Source organism: Hakea prostrata, chromosome 11 (genome assembly GCF_041222555.1).
Source record: "Hakea prostrata isolate BN-2017 chromosome 11, UWA_Hpros_2, whole genome shotgun sequence".
NCBI classification, from domain to species: Eukaryota; Viridiplantae; Streptophyta; class Magnoliopsida; order Proteales; family Proteaceae; genus Hakea; species Hakea prostrata.
In genome coordinates this window covers 11,848,869-11,872,010 of record NC_142610.1, presented here as the reverse complement: position 1 = coordinate 11,872,010, position 23,142 = coordinate 11,848,869, and the positions used below count along the sequence as shown (strand labels likewise).

Below are 23,142 nucleotides of genomic sequence, written 5' to 3'. Positions count from 1 at the left end.
TTATTCTTTCTAGTTAATCCAACAAACTTACTGGTTTGCATGCATGATTGATCCTTCCTACAAGCATTCTTGAACTTTTTGATTTGGATTATTACCATTCTTGAACTCTATTACTTAGAATAACATATTATTACAGCATTTTTCGTTAAAATAAACTGCAAAATTAGAAAATTCTGACTATATGGTGCAATTTTCCAAAGCACATAACAGATGAGGTGTGATTTGATGCAATAAAAAGGACATGTAAGATACCTAAGGAATCAATCATATGAAATCCACTGTGATACGAGTGAAATCTACTACAACATGGGTTTCACAGATAGAAGAAATGTTGCGACCATCGTGTTGGGTTGCACATTTACTCTTTCAGATTATAGGCTAGAAGAAAAAAAGTCTGATTTGTTTTTAAAGAATTGTTCGTGGGGCTATGCACCTGGATTTTGTGATATTGAGGAACTTGCTCTGTATGAAATGAAACAATCCCTGAACATTGTTGAAAGTTGCTTTGTGATCAACATAGTCACCCTATTTTGACTAGGGAGCAGTAATAATATACATTGTACATGAGAGCCTGTAGTAAAGATGTAGATTCTGTATCAAGCTACTGGGAAGGAGGTTATATAATACAAAACAAACCTCTCTACCTCTCCCAAAATCTTAAAAAACTTAGGAGAAGGGTACTCATGTTGATGGCCCAAATATAGTTGTTTACATTAGCAAATAATTTTATCCTGCAATCAGAAGCAGGCTGTACCTGACTGCTGGAATCGAACAAATTAGTGAGCCAAATATACCAGTTAGAGCATAAGTAATTGCGCAAAAAGGAAGGGCTTCAGGCTCCTTAGCTGATAATGCTGCTGTTGCCAAACCATGAGCACTGAAACAACCACCAAAAGAGAAATTTCAGATCGTTAGCAATTCAGCATGTATCAGAACCAATGGCACAACAATCCTTAATGAATGCTTACTTTTAACACTAAAAGAGTTTTAAGTTCTGTTCATGAATACTAAAAGCATTTTTTACATATATAGCTGCACTTCCAAACAAATGATGCAGAATGTTTTACATACCTTTCAATACCATACTTTTCAGCAAGAGACAAGATTTTTTTTTTTTTGGATGAATGAATAATTATATTAAAGACAAAGAAGCAAGTACAACCGCAAACAGGAGAGCTAAAACACCGCACACCACATAGAGAGACAAGATTTTCGTTACATGTCTTCTTTTACTTTTAAGATTTTTCTTCGTTCCATCTTCAATCAAGGCAGTGGTTCATATATTTGCACAAAAAATGCAATCTGTTTTCTGTGATATCAAATTTAATTAATGATAGTGTTGCACCAAGAAACCTTGTGAGGGCTTTTCAATGGTTGAAATGACATGCACAGAGAAGCATGGTAGCAATGGACAGTCGGCCTAGCCCATCATGGGACCCCACAATGCCTAAGTTAGACTCCTCTCCAGTGGTTTTTGGGATTGTGAAGTTGGTTAGCATTTATTTGTACCTCGATATTTACATCTGTGCTGCTGTGAGTTATATAGAGTCCTTGTTTGGTAGGTGCTCTGTTTGAGTTTCAGTTTGAACATTTTAATCCCAATAAGGTAATAAGCCAACCTTCAGCTAAAACAAGATAATGCTGAATACTTTCTTATCCCTCATCTTAAGTTTAGTACCAGAAAAGCATATACAAGATATATAAAGCAAGTATCTGATTTAAAGAGCAGCATCAAACAACTATGTAGGTAACCACTTCATTCATCAACAGTGCACATATTTGGTGAGTTCATGAATGGGCATGGTAGTCTGTACATATTCAGATCAAGGTTCGAACTCAATCTGGTCACCTTGAATTATCAACTGGTATGGAATTGATAGAAGTGATTCATAACTATTAAAAGAACTGTGCATACCTAGATGCAGTTGCAATTCCCCGAGCTATGGGATCGTTCAAACGAAGTTTGTCGAGCATAATTTGTACAAAATTTGCACCCACAAGACCGGTTAGAACAACTGCAGTAGCTGTTAGTGATGCATTGACACCTGCAATTAACATGATAGCATACTGATCAAAGATATGGTTGTAGTTTAGCAATGAGCTGAATGCAATTTACAGTCATGTTCACTGCAAATGTTTGGTTCATGAAGAGAAATACAACACCACAAAGGTACTGTTACTTGAAAAAGCACAAGCCCAACATCTCTCACCAGGAAAAAAATTATTCATGTTCCGAAATAATTAACCTACATAGTATTTTTTTGTCAACACCTTGTTCTATGGAGCAGTCGCATTAAACAACATGATAGCAACAACAACAAGAAGCCTTTTTCAACTGAATGGGGTCAGTTATATGGATCCTTGGCTTCCAATCAACACTAGTTGAGGCCATACTAGATACAAAGCCTAAGGAATGCATATTTGTTCTCACCACTTCTTTTAAGGTTATCTTAGGTTTGCCCATCGTTCTTCTAATTTCTTTAATTTGGATTAAATTGCTTCTCTGCAAAGGAGCATTTAAGGGCATCCCTTGAACTTGGCCATGCCACCTCAATCAACTCTCTTAGAGCTTATCATTTATTGGAGCTACTCCCGATCCAACTCTAATATGATCACTGCTTACCTTATCCTTCCCATCTTTGCCACTCCCCATCTTAGCGTCATCATTTCTACTTGATACGGGAAAAATATCATTGAACCGGGTCCCTCCTTGGTTCAACCCTCGACCCTGGTTGGGGACGAACCGACTGATTTAGGTTCGGGTTCGGGAAACCGGGTTTGAAGATAGCGTGCTAAGGAAGAAACCTTACATGATCAATAGGCAAGCACAAGTTCGAGATTCTCGGGATGGATAATCCCGTCAAAGAGACGGTTATCAGAACTCACGGGAGCAGACGATCGTGCCAACTTGGATAACCACCACGCCCGTAGCGTCCAGATCATGTGATCAAGGGAAGTTGTCCATCACCCCACTAACGGGTCTAACTGTCAAGATTTGACGGCCACCAGAAGAAGGCTCGAACGAGTTCAACAGACAGGATTAGAAGGTAAACTCTATATAAGTCATAACCTACGTACGAAGAAGGTAATTGAATCGTATTCCCAGTAATCGTAGTCATAATTTAGCTCTCCAATTAGCCAGAGCCTTTGTGATCAGTTCATTAACTGACTTAACCATCGGAGGTGGACTCCCGACCCCCACGGTCGGGTCACATCTGACGATTGTTTTGCAGGCCATTCTCCAGTGATCTAAGGGCTAAGCAGATTTTGGACACATCATTTGGCGCCGTCTGTGGGAAATGCTTTAGAAAGTCATGGTTACCAGGTCAGCAGCAGCAGCTGCGGCGGCACAGCGAGAGCCTGGCATTCGACTTCCAGAAGGGAACACTCCAGAAGATATCCCTGAAGGAAGTCGTGCTCGTGAAGTACGTGAGGATGAAGGATTGGGCGGTAATGAACGCTTGAACCCTCCAAATCCTCTCCAGCAGCAGTTGGATCAAATGCAACTCCAGTTTTTGGAGATGAACCAGACGCTTCGTACGCTGGTCAGACAAGTGGTGGCTCCCTAGGCTCCTAATCATCAGGAGGCCCAAAGTCATGTGGGAGAAGCAGAGATGCTCATACCACCGCTGTGAGGGCATTCCCCACAAGGAGATAGGGAACCGGCAGGAGGCCAAAATTATGGCCCAAATCTATGAAGGGATTCCCGAGAGCGAGAGCGAGACGGAGGACGGAGAACTGAGGAACTACCCAGAAGGAACGGTCGGCATGAACGGCCGCAATCAAGCCAAACCTAGTCGGTGACGAGATTGGGCAAAGGAGTACGCACTCACTCGCCAACCTCAAAATGTTCGGGTCGAAAAAGCTATCGAACCGGTGGGGGACGTTCGGTCCACATCGGTCAAGAGCTTACAGATATCAATCAAAGGTTGGGATTGCTCCCCCGAGGGAAGATGGACAATGACATCTATTCGATCATCAAAAAGACCCCTTTCGTCGAGGCAATAGCTGGATTTGTGTTTCCTCACAATTTTCGGCTCCCAACTTTCTCTTCGTTCGATGGTTCGGGAGATCCCATCGCCCATATCAGTTATTATAAGCAGACTATGGCTGTGGCTGGTAATTCTGATGAAATCCTTTGCAGGGTGTTCTGTTCATCTTTGACCAGAGCGGCACAGAAGTGGTTTTCAAATTTTCCTTCGAGAAGAATTGTCGATTTCGAGGAATTGGCACAGAAGTTTATCGATCGTTTCCAAAGCGGAATCCAGATAAAAAAGACAGAGGAGACTCTGTTCACCATAAAGCAAGGGAAGAATGAGTCAATTCGGGAATACCTGAAAAGCTTCAACAAGGTTACTATGGAGATTGAGAATCTGGATGAACATGTAGCTAAAACTGCTTTGTTCACTGGACTCACTAACCGGAGACTTTTGGAGTTATTACTTTAAGACATGCCAACCACCTATGCTGAACTGGTGCAAAGGTGTCAAAAGCAGACAGAGGTGACCGAGATTCTAGATGCGCGTTAAGGAGAAACGAAGGCTCCACCAAAGAACAAAAGGCTATTGAAAAAAGGCAGAAGCCTAGGCAGCCCAATCATGATAGAGTAAGAAAGCCACGTTCGGCGAGGAGGCAGCATTCACCCTATCAGAGTGAGTACACACCATTGAATGCTCTTCGTTCGGAGATTCTGAACATCATCAAAAGGCAAGATCTTTTGAAATGGCCACCGAAGGTTATATCCAAACCTGGAGAGCATAACATGGAGAAGTATTTCCGTTTTCACAAAGACTACGAGCATTACACCAATGATTGCAGGCACCTAAAGGCCGACATTGAAAGATTGATCTCTTAGGGTCATCTCTCCAGTTCATTAAAGGGTGACAAACGGAGCCAAGAGTTGCTCTTGAGAAGAGGGACCGTTCGGAAAGTCGAGAATGACGGCTCGAGGTTCCCAAATCAAAGAAGGGAAATGAGTTGGTTGATGCTAGCCGATCTCCTATCCTAACTATATTTGGGGGACTCGAACCGGAGTCTATCTGAAAGTTGAAAGCCAAATCTAAGTTCGTTGGAACTGGAGAGGTGCAGAAATGGAAGAGACCGAATGGTAAAAGTTCGATCACATTCGATGATGAAGACGAAAGAGGTATATGCACACTTCATGATGATGCCATTGTAATCAAGGTGGAGATCGGACGACGAGAGGTGCATAGAGTACTGGTTGATACAGGCTCTTCCGCGGATCTTTTGTCCTACGAAGCTTATCAAAAACTAAAGATCGAGAAGGACTTGATGAAGCCATCATCCACGCACTTATATGGATTTGTTGGGTCGTCGGCTATAGCCGAAGGATTCATTCAGCTGGACCTTTCTGTTGGAAATTTCCCCAAGGAAAATATCATTCGGGTGAATTTCCTGGTGGTTCGGGAGCTTCCGGCTTATAATGTCATCCTCGGTAGGCCATCCCTGACAAAGCTAGGTGCGGTAGTCTCAACGAAACATATGAAGATCAAGTTCCCAACTGATAAGGGAATCGGTCAGGTATCTTCTGATCAGAGAATCTCCCGACAGTGCTATGTTGCATATTTAAAGGACAATGATGGCCTGAAGAAGGCCACGGCATTACCGATTGAGATACGTGACGATCGGGATGAGGAAGAGATGTAAAGACCTGAAACAATAGAGAAGTTGGAACGACTCATATTAGATCCGAACAACTGGAAGAGTTCAAGTTAGAATTGAAGATTTTCCTTCGGGAAAACAAAGATGTATTCGCATGGTCTGCTGAAAACATGCCTGGAATAGATCAGCAAATAGCGAGCACAGGCTTTGGATAGATCCGAAGGCCAAATCAGTGATCCAGAGGAGAAGAAACTTTTCAATAGAAAAGCACGAGGCTATCAGAAGCGAAGTTGAGAAGTTGAAGAATTTAGGGTTCATTGAGCCTATTGAATGCCCGACCTAGTTGGCCAATGTGGTAATCGTCAATAAGGCCAATGGAAAATGGAGGATGTGTACTGACTACACGGACCTCAACAAATCTTGTCCAAAAGACTGATATCCATTGCCTCGGATAGATCTTTTGATAGATGCCACAGCGGGATATGAAACTTTAAGTTTCATGGATGCTTATTCGGGGTATAACCAGATTCTCATGAATCAGGAAGATGAAAAGTTCATTGCTTTCATGACCGATCGTGAAAGTTTCTATTACAAAGTCATGCCATTTGGCTTAAAGAATACAGGAGCAACTTATCAGAGGGCAATGAACAAAATTTTCAAGGATCTGATTGGGAAGAATATGGAGGCTTACGTGGATGATATGTTAGTTAAAAGCATGGCGCGTTCAGGGCACATTGCTGATCTAGCAGAGGTATTCTTGGTGCTACGAAAATACCAAATGAAGCTGAACCCGGAGAAGTGCGCGTTCGGCGTATCCTCAAAAAAATTCTTGGGTTTCATGGTATCTCAAAGGGGTATAGAGGCTAACCCAACCAAAATACAAGCTTTGATTAACATGGAACCTCCAAAAACCGTTCGGGATGTACAATGCTTGACAGGGAGAGTAGCTGCATTAAGCCACTTTATTTCACAGTCGGGAGAGAAATGTCTTCCTTTCTTCAAAGCTTTGAAGGATCTAAGGGGGAGCAAAGAGGCCCGATGGACTGATGAGTGCCAAAAGGCGTTCAAGAATCTAAAAGAAACTCTCGGTAAGCCACCTCTCTTATCCCGACCAGAGAAAGGAGAAACTTTGCAAGTTTATTTGGCCACATCACCCTTGGCCGTAAGTGCAGTTCTCGTTCAGGAGAAGGAAAGATAGCAATGGCCAATCTATTATGTTAGCCACGTGCTCCTTGATGCAGAAACGCGGTACTCTTAGATTGAGAAGCAGGCTTTGGCCCTCATGATGGCGGCCAGGAAACTAAGACCATACTTTCAGGCACATCCAATAGAGGTATTAAATACTTTTCCTTTGAAAAGATTTCTTCATAAGCATTATTTGTCTGGAAGAATGGTGGCATGGTCGGTTGAACTTGGTGAATTTCAAGTAAATTTCAAGTCCCATATTGCAATTAAGGCTCAAGCGCTTGCGGATTTGGTTGTGGAAACCACGACTCCGATGGAAGAAGAAACCAAGCCAAGTATCCCAACCATGTGGGAAATATACGTGGACGGTTCGAGCAATAAGCATAGGGCTGGAGCGGGAGTTTTACTCAAGAGTCCAGCAGGTTTTATCATTCAGTATGCCTTGAGATTCGCCTTTGAAGCAAGCAACAACGAGGCCGAATATGAAGCTTTGATAGCTAGACTCCGATTGGCTAAAGCCCTGGCGATAGCTGACGTAACTATCTTCAGTGATTCGCAACTGATTGTTAATCAGGTGCAAGGAGAGTATGGCGTCAAGGAACCCCGATTGCAGAAATATCAAGAAATCGTGCGGGCATTACAAAAAGAATTCAAAGATCTGAAGGTGTGCTAGATCCCGAGGAAGGAGAATACAATAGCAGACGAACTCTCAAGATTGGCTAACGCCAAGGAAAAGACGCTCGAGCCCTCAGTTTATGTAGAGGAGTTAGCCCTCCTGAGCAGTCAGCAAAAAGAGATATCCTATATCAAAGCCGAGCGCTGCTGGATGGACCCGATTGTGGAATACCTTCGGGATGACAAATTGCCAGAGGACACGAAGGAGGCCCGGATGGTTCGGGTACGAGCGTCAATATTCACTATGTAGAACGGAAGGTTGTACCAAAGGTCTTATGCTGGACCACTCCTCAGATCCTTAGGCCCTGAAGGATTGAGAATCTCTTTGCCAGAAGTTCATGAAGGGATTGTGGAGCACACATGGGTGGTCGGGCCTTGGCTCACAAAATCCTTAGGCTTGGGCTATACTGACCAAAGATTCAAGAAGCTGCAATGGAATATGTTCGCGGCTGCATCAATTGTCAAATTCATGCAACAGTGTCAAAAAGGCCCACAGAAACCCTAACGTCAATTCTTGATCCTATTCCATTTGCAATGTGGGGAATTGGCATTATGGCTAAATTCACCAAGGCATCTGGCGGACGGGAATATCTTATTGTGGCAATCGATTATTTCATAAAGTGGGTAGAGGCAAGCACTTTGGCGGCAATTACTAAGAAGAAGGTGGAGAAGTTCATTCTAGAATCTATAATTTATAGGTTCGGGATGCCGAAAATCATTGTTACCGACCACAATACACAATTCGACAATCCACAGTTCGAGCAATTCTAGAGCACTTATTAGATCGAACATCGAATGTCATTAGTGGCGTATCCACAGAGCAATGTCTAGGTGGAAGTCACAAACCGAACGCTGCTCGACGGAATAAAGAAAAGACTCGATTTGGACAAAGCTTTGTGGGTCGAAGAGTTACAAAATGTTCTTTGGGCGTATCGAACCACGATTCAAACTCCTAATGGAGAAACTCCCTTCAAATTGGCGTATGGATTTGAAACATTAGCACCAGTGGAAATAATGGCGGGGACACTTCGAGAAAGAGAGTTCGAGGAAAAAGCGAATGAACAGGGACTACTAAACAGCCTCGACTTATTAGATGAAGTTCGAACAAGAGCAATTGCCCAAACTCAGCAATATCAACGAAGGATAGCATCGCACTATAACTCTTGAGTTAAGCGCCGCCAATACCGATTGGGAGATTTGGTTCTGAGGAACATGTTGGCTTCGGATCCACACCACCAAAAGAAGTTAGATCCTTCATGGGAAGGACCGTACATAATAGTCAAGCCGGTTGGTTCGGGTGTGTATAAGCTGAAGAATATAGCCACCGAGCGTGAGCTAGATCGATCGTGGAATGCGAGACACTTGAAGAAGTACTATCCGTAGGGATTTAACATTTTCGTTTATAATGTAGAGTCTTCTGCTTAATCAATGCAATTTCCAGTTCCAACAACAAATCTTTTGATTGGGGGCTACATATCAGTAATTGAACGTTGAATTAAAAGGCATCGGTTTAAAACCCGAGTGAGACCTTCGAACGCTTAAAAGAATTCTCCGGAATCTTTAAGTAAAGGCTTCGGTTTAAAACCCGAATGAGACCTTCAAAAGCTTAAAAGAATTCTCCGGAATCTTTAAGTAAAGACTTCGGTTTAAAACCCGAGTGAGACCTTCGAACACCTATATAAATTCTATGGAATTTACAAAGGTAAAAGTCTTCGGTTTAAAACCCAAGTGAGACCTTCGAATGCCTATAGAAATTCTACGGAATTTACATAGGTAAAAGGCTTCGGTTTAAAATCCAAGTGAGACCTTCAAAAGCTTAAAGAATTTTGAAGAAAATTCTTACGTATGCTAATAATAGGGCATTGCCCGAATAAAACCTCTGAAAGCTTAGAAGAATTCTCAGGAATCTCTAAGTAAAGGCATCGGCTTAAAACCCGAGTGGGACCTTCAAAAGCTTAATAGGATTCTCAAGAATCTCTAAGTAAAGGCATCGGCTTAAAACCCAAGTGGGACCTTCGAAAGCTTAGAAGAATTCTAAGGAATCTCTAAGTAAAAGCATCTGCTTAAAACCCGAGTGGGACCTTCGAAAGCTTAGAAGAATTCTCAGGAATCCCTAAGTAGAGGCTTCGGTTACGACCGAATAAATTTTTTTTACAATAACGGTTCCGACCGACTTAAAGGAAAAATTCTAAGGAATTTTGCAGAAGACTTCGGTTAAAAACCTGAACAAGATCTCAAAGCATTAACACTAATGGGAGGATAAAGTTAATTCTTTATTTCATTAATGACTAGAAGGGGCCAACCTTTACATCATCAAAAAGCTTTCTTAGAAAGGATACATATGAGACAACAGATGTCAAAGCCAATTTCTTCATTCGGTAAAAAAGGGTAAATTCTGAGTATCATCATCGGCGATTGCAAAGAGTTCCGTAAGCTTCCATTTGTCGAAGGAGAGTCAGGTTGAAAAACCGAGGCAGCTTCCATTTGTCGAAGCAGAGTCGGGAAGAAAAACCGAAGCAGCTTCCATTTGTCGAAGGAGAGTCGGGAAGAAAAACCAACGCAAGATCCCTCGTCCTCAGCGATTGCGAAGAGTTCCGTAAGCTCCCACCTACAGAAGGTCGGGAAAGACTCCGTAATATCCTTCGTCTAGCTTATCCGGGGAAGATTGCGAAGAATTCCATAAGCTTCCCCCAAGTAAAAGCAAGAAGAATGAAGAACGGGAGGAATGACGAACTCTAGGCTTCGTCCTCTTTGCCCTTTTCGACCGATACGGAAGCTTGATCCATGGCCAGGTTGACGTTCGGGGCAACCTCTCCATAGACCACGTCTTTAAAAGGGGACAGAGGAGGAGAATCATCAAGATATAGCATTATATCTGGATCGGGAGTAGGCAGGTCCACCAAATCTTCAACCCAGTCGGGAGGAGGGAGTTGCAGCTCTTCAAATACTTCGGGATGGCAGTGCATCTGGTGAGGAGCCATATCAAAGTTTTGATCCCTCTTCAGGATTGACTTCCAAACTTCATTCTGGCCTTCTTGGTAAGCCTGCAAATGATAGATATCCAACATATCATCAAAAGGCTTACTATGCAAATATTTGAACACGCAAGCCCTCCGGACTTCAACGGGAATATGTTCGGGTTTAGAAGGAGCTGCCTGCCTTTAGAGTTCGATGTTCTTTGCTCCAGATTCCTTAAGCTCTCCTGAGAGCCTCTCAACTTCTCGCTCTAAGCTACCGATGCTCCCCTTAGCAACGTCTAGAGCTGAGGAAAGCTGCCCGATCTCGGTGTTCTTCACTCTGGCCACGTCCCAGAGCCTGTCTCGAAGGCATTCAATCTCAGCGTCTTTGGCTTTGGTCTCCGCCCGAAGCTTGGAAAGATCGGACTGCAGTCAACCGATTCGGAAAGTTAACTCCACTTGTTTGTGGAAGTTATCAGCAATACTCCTGCAACATTACGAGAGTTATTCAGAGAATAAAGATATTCCAGAAAGAAAGAAGACGAAAAGACAAGACTCACAAAACTAATGAGTTCACGAAGGCTTCGTCGGGAACAGCATTGAAGGCTCGCTCTCTCGCGGGCATATGGGCAAAGGTGCACCACTCCAATGCCTTTTCAAAGTCGCCCGTCATAAAGTCAGACCTTTTCAAGGTCCAAGAGGGCCTATACACTTCATCATCGGAACGAGGGCATTTTTTCTTAGAAGCAACACCCTTGGCTTCCTCGAAAGCTACCCGATCCTCCATCATCGGGGTAGGGACCTTCATGGCCAAGGGATAGTTGGAGGAAGATGCCAACGAGGCAGCAACCGGTGCTTCCGGTATCTAAACGTTGGGAGAGGGAACCATGCTTTCCTCTTCAGACCGAACGATCTTTATCTCTGAGGAAGATGCCAATGAGGCGACAACGGGTGCGTTTGGGATCTGAACATTGGAAGAAGGAACCACGTTCACCTCTTCAATCCGAACAACCTTTTTCTCCGCCGAAGTAGTCTTCTTGGCAGCCTTTGCCTGAACGGCATTCAAGTTAAACCTTGGAGGCATTGAAAAGAAAGAACAAGCACTCTTTTCAAAATACAGGATAAAAAAGAGTCTACAAGGCGGTTAAGAAGGGAACCCAAAATAAAGTGTTGGTCTTCTCCTAAGAATGCTCAGAAATACTCTTCGACGTCAGAAAAAGGGATTCTGATGCCAAGATAGTGATTCTAAAGCTAGCTACCCCAAACAATTTGCTTCGGAGTTTCTCAGAGAGAAGAAACCAGAAAATCAAAAAGAAAAGAGCGAGAAGAAGGAGAAACTTACTTGTTCAGAGCTTTGCTGCAAGTCTTCAGACAAGAAATACGAAAGCAAAGAGAATGGTGAAGAAGGAACTTTCAGGCTTCAGACACTGCTATGTTCGCAAAGGACGAAAATGAGGTTCGAAGTATGTCGAAGGGGTTTAAATAACCCCAGGAAGTGATGCGAAGAGGTATGACTCAGACAAATCAAGGGCCAAGGAAGAGTGACGGTTCGAGTACCGATCGTCGGATCCAAGATCAACGGCTACAGATTAATGACCCTTCGGATTTGACATAAATGAGTCAGGGCCGTCGCAAGCTTCCACGTGGAAAGTTAAACACCAGTTACGAAGGAGCGCAGCTCGAGAAACGAATCGTCGCCCAATTGCAATAAATGCGAGGGAACGTTAAAATTTCTTGGGAAGGTTAACCCTGAAATAATTACGAGAAAAAACGTTTGGTTTTCTCCGGAAGGGTTGTGCCGAACGCAGCATTCGCAAAAATCAGAAGATATGAATCGGTCATGAGAGTAGGGAAACTTTAAGTTTCCCGAGACAGAGCTTCGGGAAACCGAATGAGACCCTCAAACAAAGCATCGGTTTTGCACCGAATGAGACTTCCGAACGGTGAAGCATCGGTTTTGCCGAATGAGACTTTTGAAGTATGGAGCATCGGTTTTGCACTGAATGAGACTTCCGAATGGCGAAGCATCGGTCTTAACGAAGAGACTTCCGAAAGATGAAGCATCGGTTTTGCACCGAATGAGCATCAGTTTTACCAAATGAGACTTTCGAAGGATGGAGCATCGGTTTTGCACTGAATGAGACTTCTGAACAACGAAGTGTCCGTTCGCACCTAGTGAGGCTTCAGAAGGACGAAGCCTAGGATTGTCCCGAATGCTGGTCTTCGTCAAGATTCGACAAGGCTCCAAAGGAGGCTTAGGCTATATCCGATGTAGTCAAGCCATCACATTCTAGATATTTCCGAAAAGGAAATCCCACAAATCAACTATGGCTATAAGTATGAAATTCTTAAGGCAAGGAATCAAGGTCTATTCATAAACTCATGAAATGGCCATAGGGGGCCAACCCAAAAAAAAAAGGGAAAAAGAAAAAACTCTTATTCTGGTGCTGGTTGATGAATCGGAGTGGTTGAAGGATCCGCACTGAGGCCTTGCTCTCAAAGGTTCTGATTCTCGCCGATCGCCTCAGTATCGGAAAGGCGTGGAGAGTCACTAAGATATAAATCGAGATCCGGATCAGCCGGATAAGGATCGTCATCTCCCTGGGCCCACTTGGGAAGAGGCATCTCAAGCTTCTCAAAAACTTCAGAATGACAAACCTCCTTGAAGGAAGTAGTGTCAAAAGAAGGATCAGCCGAGAGAATGGCCTTCCACACATCATTCTGACCTCCCGATAGGCCCGAGTGTTGTAGGGAGGCATCGGGTTGCTAAAGGGAACACTGTTCAAGTATTTGAGAACACAGGCTTTCCGAAGATCCTGTGAAAGATGTTCGGGCTTGGAGGGGATGACCATCTTCTGAAGATCTTCTTTTTCTTTGGCCAGGACATCGACCCTCCTACCATATTCGGCAGAGATTCCTTTATGCTTCTTCAACTCATGGGTTAAGGCTCCAATGCGGCTATTGGCCAAGTCAAGATCCTTCTTAAGACGACCGACCGTGGCGTTCTCCTCTTCAAGCTCAGCAACCTCTTTCTTCAATCGGGCAATCTCTGAGTCTGCTAACCTCATTTGTTCCTCATAATATTGAAGTTGGGAGCCTTTGCGACCCACTCGGTTCAGGGCCTCAATCTGTTGATGAAAATTCTCCACGGCGGTCTTGAGAAAGTAGAAAATTGTCAAAAAGCCCTGAAGGATGCCACGATCGAGAAATCGTTAAGCCAAAAAAAATCAATTACCTGGTAGAAATGCAAACAAGTGCATCATCGCTCAGGGATTTGAAAGCTTGACAATCGGCCGGCATCAGGCAAAGTGAACTCCATTCGGAGGCTTTCTCAAGATCTTGCGTGACCCTATCAGATGCGTTCAAAGTCCATTGGGGAATGAAGATCTCCTCCGATCCTTGGATCTTCTGTTGCTTCTTCGGGACAATGGCATCAGTTGAGTCATGTTTCCTCTTAGTTCGGACAAGAGGAGGGACGACTTCTTCCTCCTCGATCAACTTTTTCCCTTTCCCCGAGCCTTCACCCACGGGTCTAAGTATTCTTATGCTCTTGGTGGAGGGCTTCGGGGCGGGGGAGGCAGTTTTCTCAGCAGCGGCTTTCTTAGCCGGTGTTACCGTTTGGGGTGACCTTTTCTCTGCAGCCTCTACTCCCTTGATTGCATTGGCCCGGATGGTTTCTGGATTAACTCTTGGAGGCACTGCAAAAAAGCTGGAGTTAGATAACTCGATGAAGTAACATAATGATCAGAAGAAGCACAAAGATTAGAAAGCTCACACTTAACTAGCCCCCAGTACTGAAGGACAGCTGTATATTCCATCTCCAAACTGTGAATCTCTTGGAACCACATAATTGACTTGATCTTTTTGGCAGCAGCTTGATCGGCGTCGTTCAACGGAAGAACGCGGTTAGCCTCGGTATAAGATACAAGCCGGTTCCAGCTGATCGGGAAGTTTAGATCTTTTTGGGGCACTCGGCAGAAAAAGTACCGTGTGCGCCACCCTTTGTGGTTAGAAGGACAGTACCCCTTGGCTAGGATATTGCCCGACCATCCAAGCTCAGTCTTGTTACGCTTGGATAGGAAAACCCAACCCGAAGGGTTGGATTGAGACAGAGCATAAAAATGTACAAAAAGAGCAAGAGAAGTTTTAATGCTAAGTTCGAAACATAAACCAAGGAAGTCGACGATGTGACGCTAGCTGTTGGAGAGAAGCATTCCGGGACAAATCTCCCAGTGGTTTAAAATTGCAAAAAACAAAGGATGGAAAAAGGGAAACCGGACTCCACTTTCCAGAGTGTCCAGATACAGCGAAAATTCATCAGGAATATTCGAATTGGCCCTCTCGTTAGAATTGGGAATTCGAAGAAAATAGTCATGAGGAAAATCAAAGTGTTCGGTTGCTGAAGTCAATTCGGCGTCGGTATATTCAGAGACAAAGGAACTTGGGTCTTCTTTGGGTCTGTTGGATTGCCGAGGGGCCTTAACGGCCGCTTTCGAGGTCTTAAATGGTCTGGAATAGAGAGGCAAGGTTGGAACCTCAATCTCTCTCTTTTGGCTCACTTCTTCAAACTCACGCCAAACCTCAGTTAATTTATGCTCTTCGTTACCCGATTGTTCGACGGAGACGGAGACAGTGGCCTCGTCACTAGAATCGCGTTGACCAGCGTAACGTTCAGGGGAACCCTTGTCAGAGGTTTTACCGCTTCCCATTACAAGGAAAGTCTGGTTGTGGTTGTTAAATTAGAAAGCAAACGAATGCAAAAGTAAAAGGAGTAACTAAAGTAAGTAAAGAAGGCAAGAAAGTTGCTGAACTTACTTGTTCACTGGAGTAAAGAGCTTGAAAGCGGGAAGGCAGTTAGGGCACAGAGAAGACGACGACGAGTTTCGAGTTGCAGATGAGAATGAAATTTGAAAAAGCAACAAGTGGTTTTTAAATAAGCAAGTCAAGAAGCACGTGTACGATCAGGATCAGTTCAGATCAACGATCGTGATGGGGAGACATTTTGGAAAGGCGTAAATGAATCGAATCAAAGTTGGCATTTTGAGGAACCGTCATTTTGAGTTAAAAACAATGATGGTTTCGGCTGTGATAGACACGTGGCGACTCCCGCATGAAAGCTGAAGACATTTGAGTAACTTAAGGAAAACGATGACGCAGCAACATTAAATGTGACTTGACATCCAAGAGAACAAGCAATTGTTTGGATTCCTTGTTCGGTATTCATGTTCGGTTTGAATCAAACCAAGCCCTCGGCGTTCGCGAATGCTTGGCCTGGGGGGCTTGTGATTCTGGAAAAATATCGTTGAACCGGGTCGGGGACGAACCGACCAATTTAGGTTCGGGCAAACCGGGTTTGAAGATAGCGTGCTAAAGAAGAAACCTTACACTATCAATAGGCAAGCACGAGTCCGAGATTCTCGGGATGGATAACCCGTCAAAGAGATGGTTATCAGCACTCACGGGAGCAAACGATCGTGCCAACTTGGATAACCACCATGCCTGTAGCGTCTAGATCATGTGATCAAGGAAAGTTGTCCATCACCCCACTAATGGGTCTAACTGTCAAGATCTGACGGCCACCAGAAGAAGGCTTGAACGAGTTCAACGGACATGATTAGAAGGTAAACTCTATACAAGTCATAACCTACGTACGAAGAAGGTAACTGAATCGTATTCATACTTTAGCTCTGCAATTAGCTAGAGCCTTCGTGATCAGTTCATTAATTGACTTAGCCATCGGAGGTGGACTCCCGACCCCTGTGGTCGGGCCACATCTGACGATTGTTTTGCAGGTCATTCTCCAATGATCTAAGGGCTGAGCAGATTTTGGACGCATCACCACTATATTAAGTTTATCTATATAATGCTTCTTAACAACCTAACACTCTGCATCATACTTCATGGTTGCTTGTATGATGATCTTATAGAATTTGACTTTAGAATATGTCAATCACACAAGACCCCCGAGACACATCTTACTTCATCCACTTTGATTTAATTATTTGGAAAACATAATCCTCTATATCACCTTTCTTGTTATGATTGAACCGAAGTACCTAAAATAATTGTTTTGTGGAATCTCCTTCTCATCAACTGTTACCACCTGATAATCCACTTGATCATGGCCAAAGTTGCACGCTAGATCTCAAGAAACAACATTAACTAGTTAAAATTCAGGAGTATCAATAATTTTATGTACCTTCAAAAAAGGAGACAATGCTGAGGGCTAGTGCAACTGTTATACATCTAGGCAATATTGATACAGTCAAGGCAGGTTCAAGGCCAATAAGACGCCCTATGAATGCAGTTGAATACAATGAGAATAATGTGGAGATGATCACAGATGAGAAAATCTCTGTTGCATGCCTCTTGACAAGCTGAAATTTAACAATAGAAGAATATCAGTTTCAGCAGCCTGTAAGATTCTTTTCTTCTTCTCTTTTTTTTTTTTTTTTGAAAAGAAGGTGTACTTGGTGCCGAAGGCTTCCCACAAATTGAATCCCAGGGGGGGGGGAATTTTTCTACGCTTCCTTACCCCAAAAATAAGATAAATATCTATTTATTTTTTTAGATAAATTCTTCATGTACTTAAAATAGATTGTCATGAGCTATAACACTAAAAGTTCTCAAGTCCACATGATGCAAATACTAGATATTATATAAAAAAATGAATGAATCTACCTGGTCTTAACCTTATTTAGAATTTGTTCCATTCATTGTGCATTACTATTTCCAAGACTGTTGCCCATACTATCATTTCTTGAAAAATGTATTTTAGTGCAGATAGACAGTCATGTAGCTGAAGCTATTCATAAAGCAGAGAATCTCCTCTATGGCAACTAAAATGATAATAGTTCCCCAAAGTTAATGTATGCCATAATATAGCAGGATGCTATTGGCTTAAGGCCTTTATGAAACCCACTGTAATAACAGCAATAACTACACCTATAGAAGAAAAGTTTCTTCTCATGTGGAGATTTGAGCTACATATAATAAAGAAAGTGGTTGGTCACCTGTCTCTGTTTGAATATTGAAAAGGCAAATGAAATAATTACAGATCCCAAAAATCCCAGCAGAGTGTCACCAGCTCCAGGATTAGATGAAACTTTTGTCAGATAATATCCTGCACGAAAGAACTACACATGATTCTATCTATGAGTTGGAAAAACAAAGTTGAAAAGCTCCAGAATAATATCTCAGACAGTATGTAAGGAATCAATAATGAATGCAGGAGTTCCCTCAAAGAACTAGAATATATGTTTCCAAAGTAAAGACTTAGAAATTCATCGGATTTCTCAAGTTTCGCTTTACATATTAAATTCATCTTTATATTGCTTTTTTTGGGTGAATATCTTGATATAGTTTAAAGTGGCAGGCTTTGGTGCAATGGTTGGTTGACCACAGTTCTAGCCTGAGGTCTAAGCATTGAAACAGCCTCTCAGCAAAATTTGCTGGGGTAAGGCTGTGTAGGAAAATTGTTTCCCACCCCACCGGACTCTGCTTGTGCAAAAGCCTTCGGCATTGGGTTCACACTTTTATCTTGCCATTGTTTAACTTCTACATTACAACAAGAAACAGAAAAGTTCTTATTGTTTTCCAGGACTCTGCTACTAACTATAAGGATTACATGTCCTTCAATGTAGAAGAGCTGTGAAACAGAGCTAGGATCCAGGAGAACATGTTTTTGAACTTCATCATCTTTTCACAGGATATTTGCCAATATGCCATAGATTAATATCAGTATAAACTTGGTAAGGAGTTGGAGAAAGATTAAGAACTGCAACAGAGTTATGATGCGTTACGTAATCAAAACAATGAGCATAACGCTACATGACATTGATAGTTCAAAAAGTCTAAGGATCTAACTTCTGGTCAGAATTCAGGAATAAGCCCATTTTTACTAAGGTAAGTTTGTCCTCAGGCATACTTTATGGTTCATTAAGGCAACACGATTGGCATATAATTTCTCTCCCCCCACCCCACCCCACCCCCAGGGGGAGGGGTGCTCTCTTTATGAAGTGATTCTGTTGCCTCCAGCATCAGATACTTAAACCTTTGACAATCTCTCCCGAATAATGAAAAATCTCCATCCTGTTCACTAGTCATTTCAGGTGGAAGTCAAACAGAAAAGAACAGAAAAAACAAGTGACAGACGAACTGTCTCACATCTCATGATCTGGAAACAAGAAGCAGAACATAACAAATTGAAGAAGAAAATATAAGCACTTAAAGCAAGGTGTAAACCTAGAATGACATCGATTTCAGACTTTGATAAATACCCAAAAGCTAGAGCTGCCAAATCTGCTGATAGAGCACAACAAATTATTGGGTGGAACACCATCTTGACATCAGTGGGAAACCTGTTGGTGATAGCCCATAAACATAATGAGGCATTTCTAGGACTGAACATAAATCTTGGAATATATTCTCTGTTAATTGAATAAATAGGGAAAGAAGCATTGTACCCAGAACCAACCATGTAACCTAACAAAGTAGCTGCGAGTAGGAAAGGCAGGCATGTTCTTGCATTTGTCCCAAGTGCTGTAGGATATAGTAATGCAAGAATAAACGAGACGACGAAAACTCCAGACCAAGTCCACATTTCAAATTTTGAGAATGGGGAAGGCTTTGGCATATGTTCTACGGCTCTCATTTTTGTCCTTACAATCTTTCTTACTGTTATTGCTGTATAACCAGCAACAGAAAGTGAAGCTAGCCAACCCCCAGCTGCAGAAAAGAAGGGAAAGAAAAGGTTGTTATTTCATAGATCTAAGAAAATTAAAAAGATTGTTAGAGGACTTTGTATTTAGGTTTATACGACATGAAACATTCTGAAACTGGGTTTGCAAATACTAAGCTCATTCTTTTCAGTTCCTCAGAACCACATAAGCTCAATGGTCTTAAAATGCAGGAAACAGGGAGTTTATGATTCTTATACCTATAACAATACAGATCTTGACGCCTGAAGCGGCAGGGATATCTTTCACAGCCAGAGGCAAAACCACAAAAAAAGGAACATAAAACAACGCAAGCCATCTCTGAATAAACATATTTGCTGGCTCGAAGAAGTTCATCATACTTGTTGCAGCAGAAGGTGAAACCGAATCAAGAATCATCAAAATAGAAAACACACAGAACATCCCGAATAGGGCACTCGGAAACTTGATAGCCGCAGCTCTAAAAGCTCGTTCCAAAAGTTTGTCCATTGCCCAGATGATTCCAAGCGAGAATAGCTGGTGCAAAATGCTGACGACCTGGCAAATGATGTCCCAGTTAAGAACAAGGCAATACAAACAACACAACAAAGCACCAATTCAACATTCTCGCAGGAAATTAAATCAGTCAGAAAACACCTTAATTTGTCGGCAAGAGTGAATGTTGTCAGAATCAAAAGAGAACGACGAAGATTGGGGGTCAACAGCCCGAATTGGTAATGACATCCGTCGATCAATGGGGGTTTTAAGTGAGGTTTGAATGCCATTGAAATTCACAGATTTCTGCATCTGGGTCTTCAGAAATGGTGTCACTGGTTTTCGAAGTATTCCTGTGGAGTAAGTGGCAAAGGGACGATGAAATCTGCTAGTGGCTGAAGCAAAAGCCATGGAAATAAATGGAAGAACTGTTCTTGCGATCTGGGAGAGAAACCCATCCCACGAGCAGAAGTTGGATTGTGGAGTGGAAAGGCAGTTTGAATCATGAGGTTCTCTTTCTCAGTAGCCATCACGGTCAGGTGTCAACCGAGTTTTATATTTCCTGGGAATTTCATACGTTGACAGAAGTACCTCTTAAGTTTTGGCGCCAAATCAGTACCCGCTCCTCCATCATGGGTTTATACGGAGGACATCAGCGTAGATGCTGATCCAATGGTTGGTAATTAAATCCAAATTAGTCAAATTCTTTATTTTTTGTCATTTCAGATTAACGACCAACTGGGGCCCACTGAAACAAGTTTTTATTTTTATTTTTATTTTTCTTACTTTTTTGGGGGACTTGTGAAGAGATAAAGGTTTAGACACGAGACCTCCTTAGACTTACTACATTTGCCATCATTATGCTAGAATTACATGCATAAATTAGTCAAATTTAAAATTCAAATTTTGGCACTCAAGAATTTTTTACTTCTGATCATTAGAAGCACATTAACAATATATGGGCACAGGATAGGCATTCCATGCTTTTGTTTTTGGCCTGTGAACCAAATAATCTTGGAAACGGGGACAGGGATTGGGGGAGGGGGGTGCAAACGCGGTTCTAGGTAGACAAGATGAAGAAGATGTCATTTTTTGGAGCGAAACCAAATAAGCTTGTCATGAGCAAGGCAAGGGGGGGGGGGGGGGGGGAAGGGTTAAGAACCCTTAGAGATGAAGAGGGAGAGGGGAGGATCTTTGGGGATGCCAGAGGAGTATATTCCTTGGGCACCTACCAACTGAGAAATGATGCCAACCGGGTGTTGAGGATCAAAGCCAAAAGAAGATGGTAGAATCATCGGCGATGTTGGGGGAGATAGCCGAGATAGCAAGGGGCTGGAGATTGAGAAGGTTCCTCCAAATCCATGAGGGGTTGGGGGGATGAGGGTGGACCAAAAGGGCTCTCGCCTGAGAAGGTAGCAATGGACCCAATTAACCCAAATGAAGTTCTCCTTTGTGGAAATCTTTTAGATGAGTTTGAAAAGGCCAATGAGATTACAATCTCTGATTCTTTGAATTCCAAGGCCTCCTTGCGATTTGGGCCTGCATACTATTTTTCCACTGATGGGGTGAAGAAATCTAGTGGTTTCCTTACATTTTTAGAGGAAACAACAAAATAAAGATTAAATGTTAGTGACAACAATTTTGGGAGAGCAAAGATACGCACCAGTAGATGGGAAAAGGCTTAAGCACCAACTTGATTAGGACAAGTTGACTGACTTGATAGGCTCTCCATCTTCTAGAGTTAGACTAGTTCAATTACTAACAAGAAGGTTTTAAATCTAGTCTGAGGGTGGAGGATAACAGGAATCCGGGTCATCATGAATGCCACTTCTTTGTGGATGGCTATATTTTTGAGTCTAGTCTGAGGGTGGAGGATAACAGGAATCCGGGTCATCATCCCGTCAGGGGAGCACTTTGTGCTCCCTGACGACTTTAGCAGCACAAATTCTGTGGGACTCACAGGTAAAAAATAATAAAATAATAATAAAAAAAACCATCACCCAACCCCTGGGTCTCCTTGTATTTATGGTGGTAAAGCCGTTGGGGAGCACAGAGTGCTCCTCCGATGGGGTAGCTGATCCGAACTCGGATAACAGTACCCTAATCTTAGCCATCATACATTTAATCAGGTTTATCTTACCACCCCTCCTAAAAATGGGTGGAAGAAACATTAGAGCAACTGAGCAATGGATTCTTCAACCCGTGCAGGTACAGGAGAGTGACCCTAGATATTTTAGGCTTGAAGTTCAGTCTATTTTTCCTCGGTTGGAACACTCCAATATGAATAAAAAAAAAAGGCAGTTTTTTATTTTTTTTTTTTTTTTTTTGGGGGGGGGGGGGGGGAGGGGCCTGAAAACGAAACTTCAATCATGCATTAAGCACGCTTTTATCACCTAGTAGGATGAGAAGAAAGCTTCAATTAGGCACTAACCATGCTTGGTAGGAAAATGTTCTCTGGTTCTTGAGTTAAAAGGTCTTCTGATATAAAAAAAAAAAACTCATTTTTAAAAGCCAGAATCGACAAGAAATTCATCTTCAAAGCAAGAATTGATAAGAATCGAGAATCTATTGGCCATTTCCAGCAATGAAGTTGAATTAAATGGTGTTTTACCACAGAACCAAGCATTTCTATTTTGCTTTCCACAAGATAACAATGGTTACCATTTCTAGGTCTCCTTGCTATTCTAGAAACATTCTAACCTTCATTTGAGATGTTGATGAGATCAAAATCCCAAAGATGCATTGATGATTTAAGTTGAGGTGAATATTTAAGAGGCGCATATATTAATAATATTCCCCCCCCCATAATATCAACTCGCCATCTCCAAAACTTCCGGGTGCGGCAGTACCATACGTGACATTTAAATAAATAAATAAATATTTAAGAGGCGGGCTTTGGCATAATGGGTGATAGGCCACAGTTGTAGCTAGACCTGTAAACGGGTCAGATTCGGCTTGAATACATCAGTATCCAAATCCGAATAGGAAAATAGCTATCCAAATCTGAATCTAGCATAAATTTAGAGAATGCATCCGAATTCGAATATGAAACTTTATTGGATATCGGTTAAAAATTCAATCCGATAAACTATCCGTTATTGATTGGTGATTGTCATCTTTTTTATTTCCAATTTTCAATTTTCAATTACCGAATACCGATTTCCGAATATGATAATTAACCCCTTTTCTAGAAAAAAAATGTTTAATACTTTACTGTAACAAGATAATTTTCGATTTTCGATTTCCAATTATCCGGTAAACGATTACTGGTTTTTGAATCCGATTATCATCCATTTTCAGAGAAAAAAAATGTTGAATACTTTACTCTATCTAGATAAAAAATTATCCAGATATTATTCGATCCTATAAACAATTATTTGAATTTGAATCCAGTTGATTAGTGGACGGATACTGATATTTTCTAGTAAGAAAAATTCAAGATACAGATACCCTTAAATGAATATGAATCGAATTCGGAGGCAGATTTCGACTATCCATTTACAAGTCTAGTT

At 42.2% G+C, this 23,142-nt stretch overlaps 1 protein-coding gene across 1 annotated transcript; it reads right to left on the bottom strand.

Annotated features, from left to right (window-relative positions):
* Nucleotides 1-154: 154 nt before the first annotated feature.
* Nucleotides 155-20,140, bottom strand: LOC149000137 (plastidal glycolate/glycerate translocator 1, chloroplastic-like). Its single transcript, XM_089140291.1, has 8 exons — nucleotides 19,793-20,140; nucleotides 19,378-19,693; nucleotides 18,905-19,166; nucleotides 18,684-18,799; nucleotides 17,453-17,562; nucleotides 16,639-16,816; nucleotides 1,916-2,045; nucleotides 155-877 (listed from the first exon to the last, which is right to left on the bottom strand). The coding sequence occupies exons 1-8, from the start codon at nucleotides 20,039-20,041 to the stop codon at nucleotides 727-729; spliced, it is 1,512 nt and encodes a 503-aa protein (XP_088996417.1). The 5' UTR covers nucleotides 20,042-20,140; the 3' UTR covers nucleotides 155-726.
* Between the last annotated feature and the right edge of the window lie 3,002 nt (nucleotides 20,141-23,142).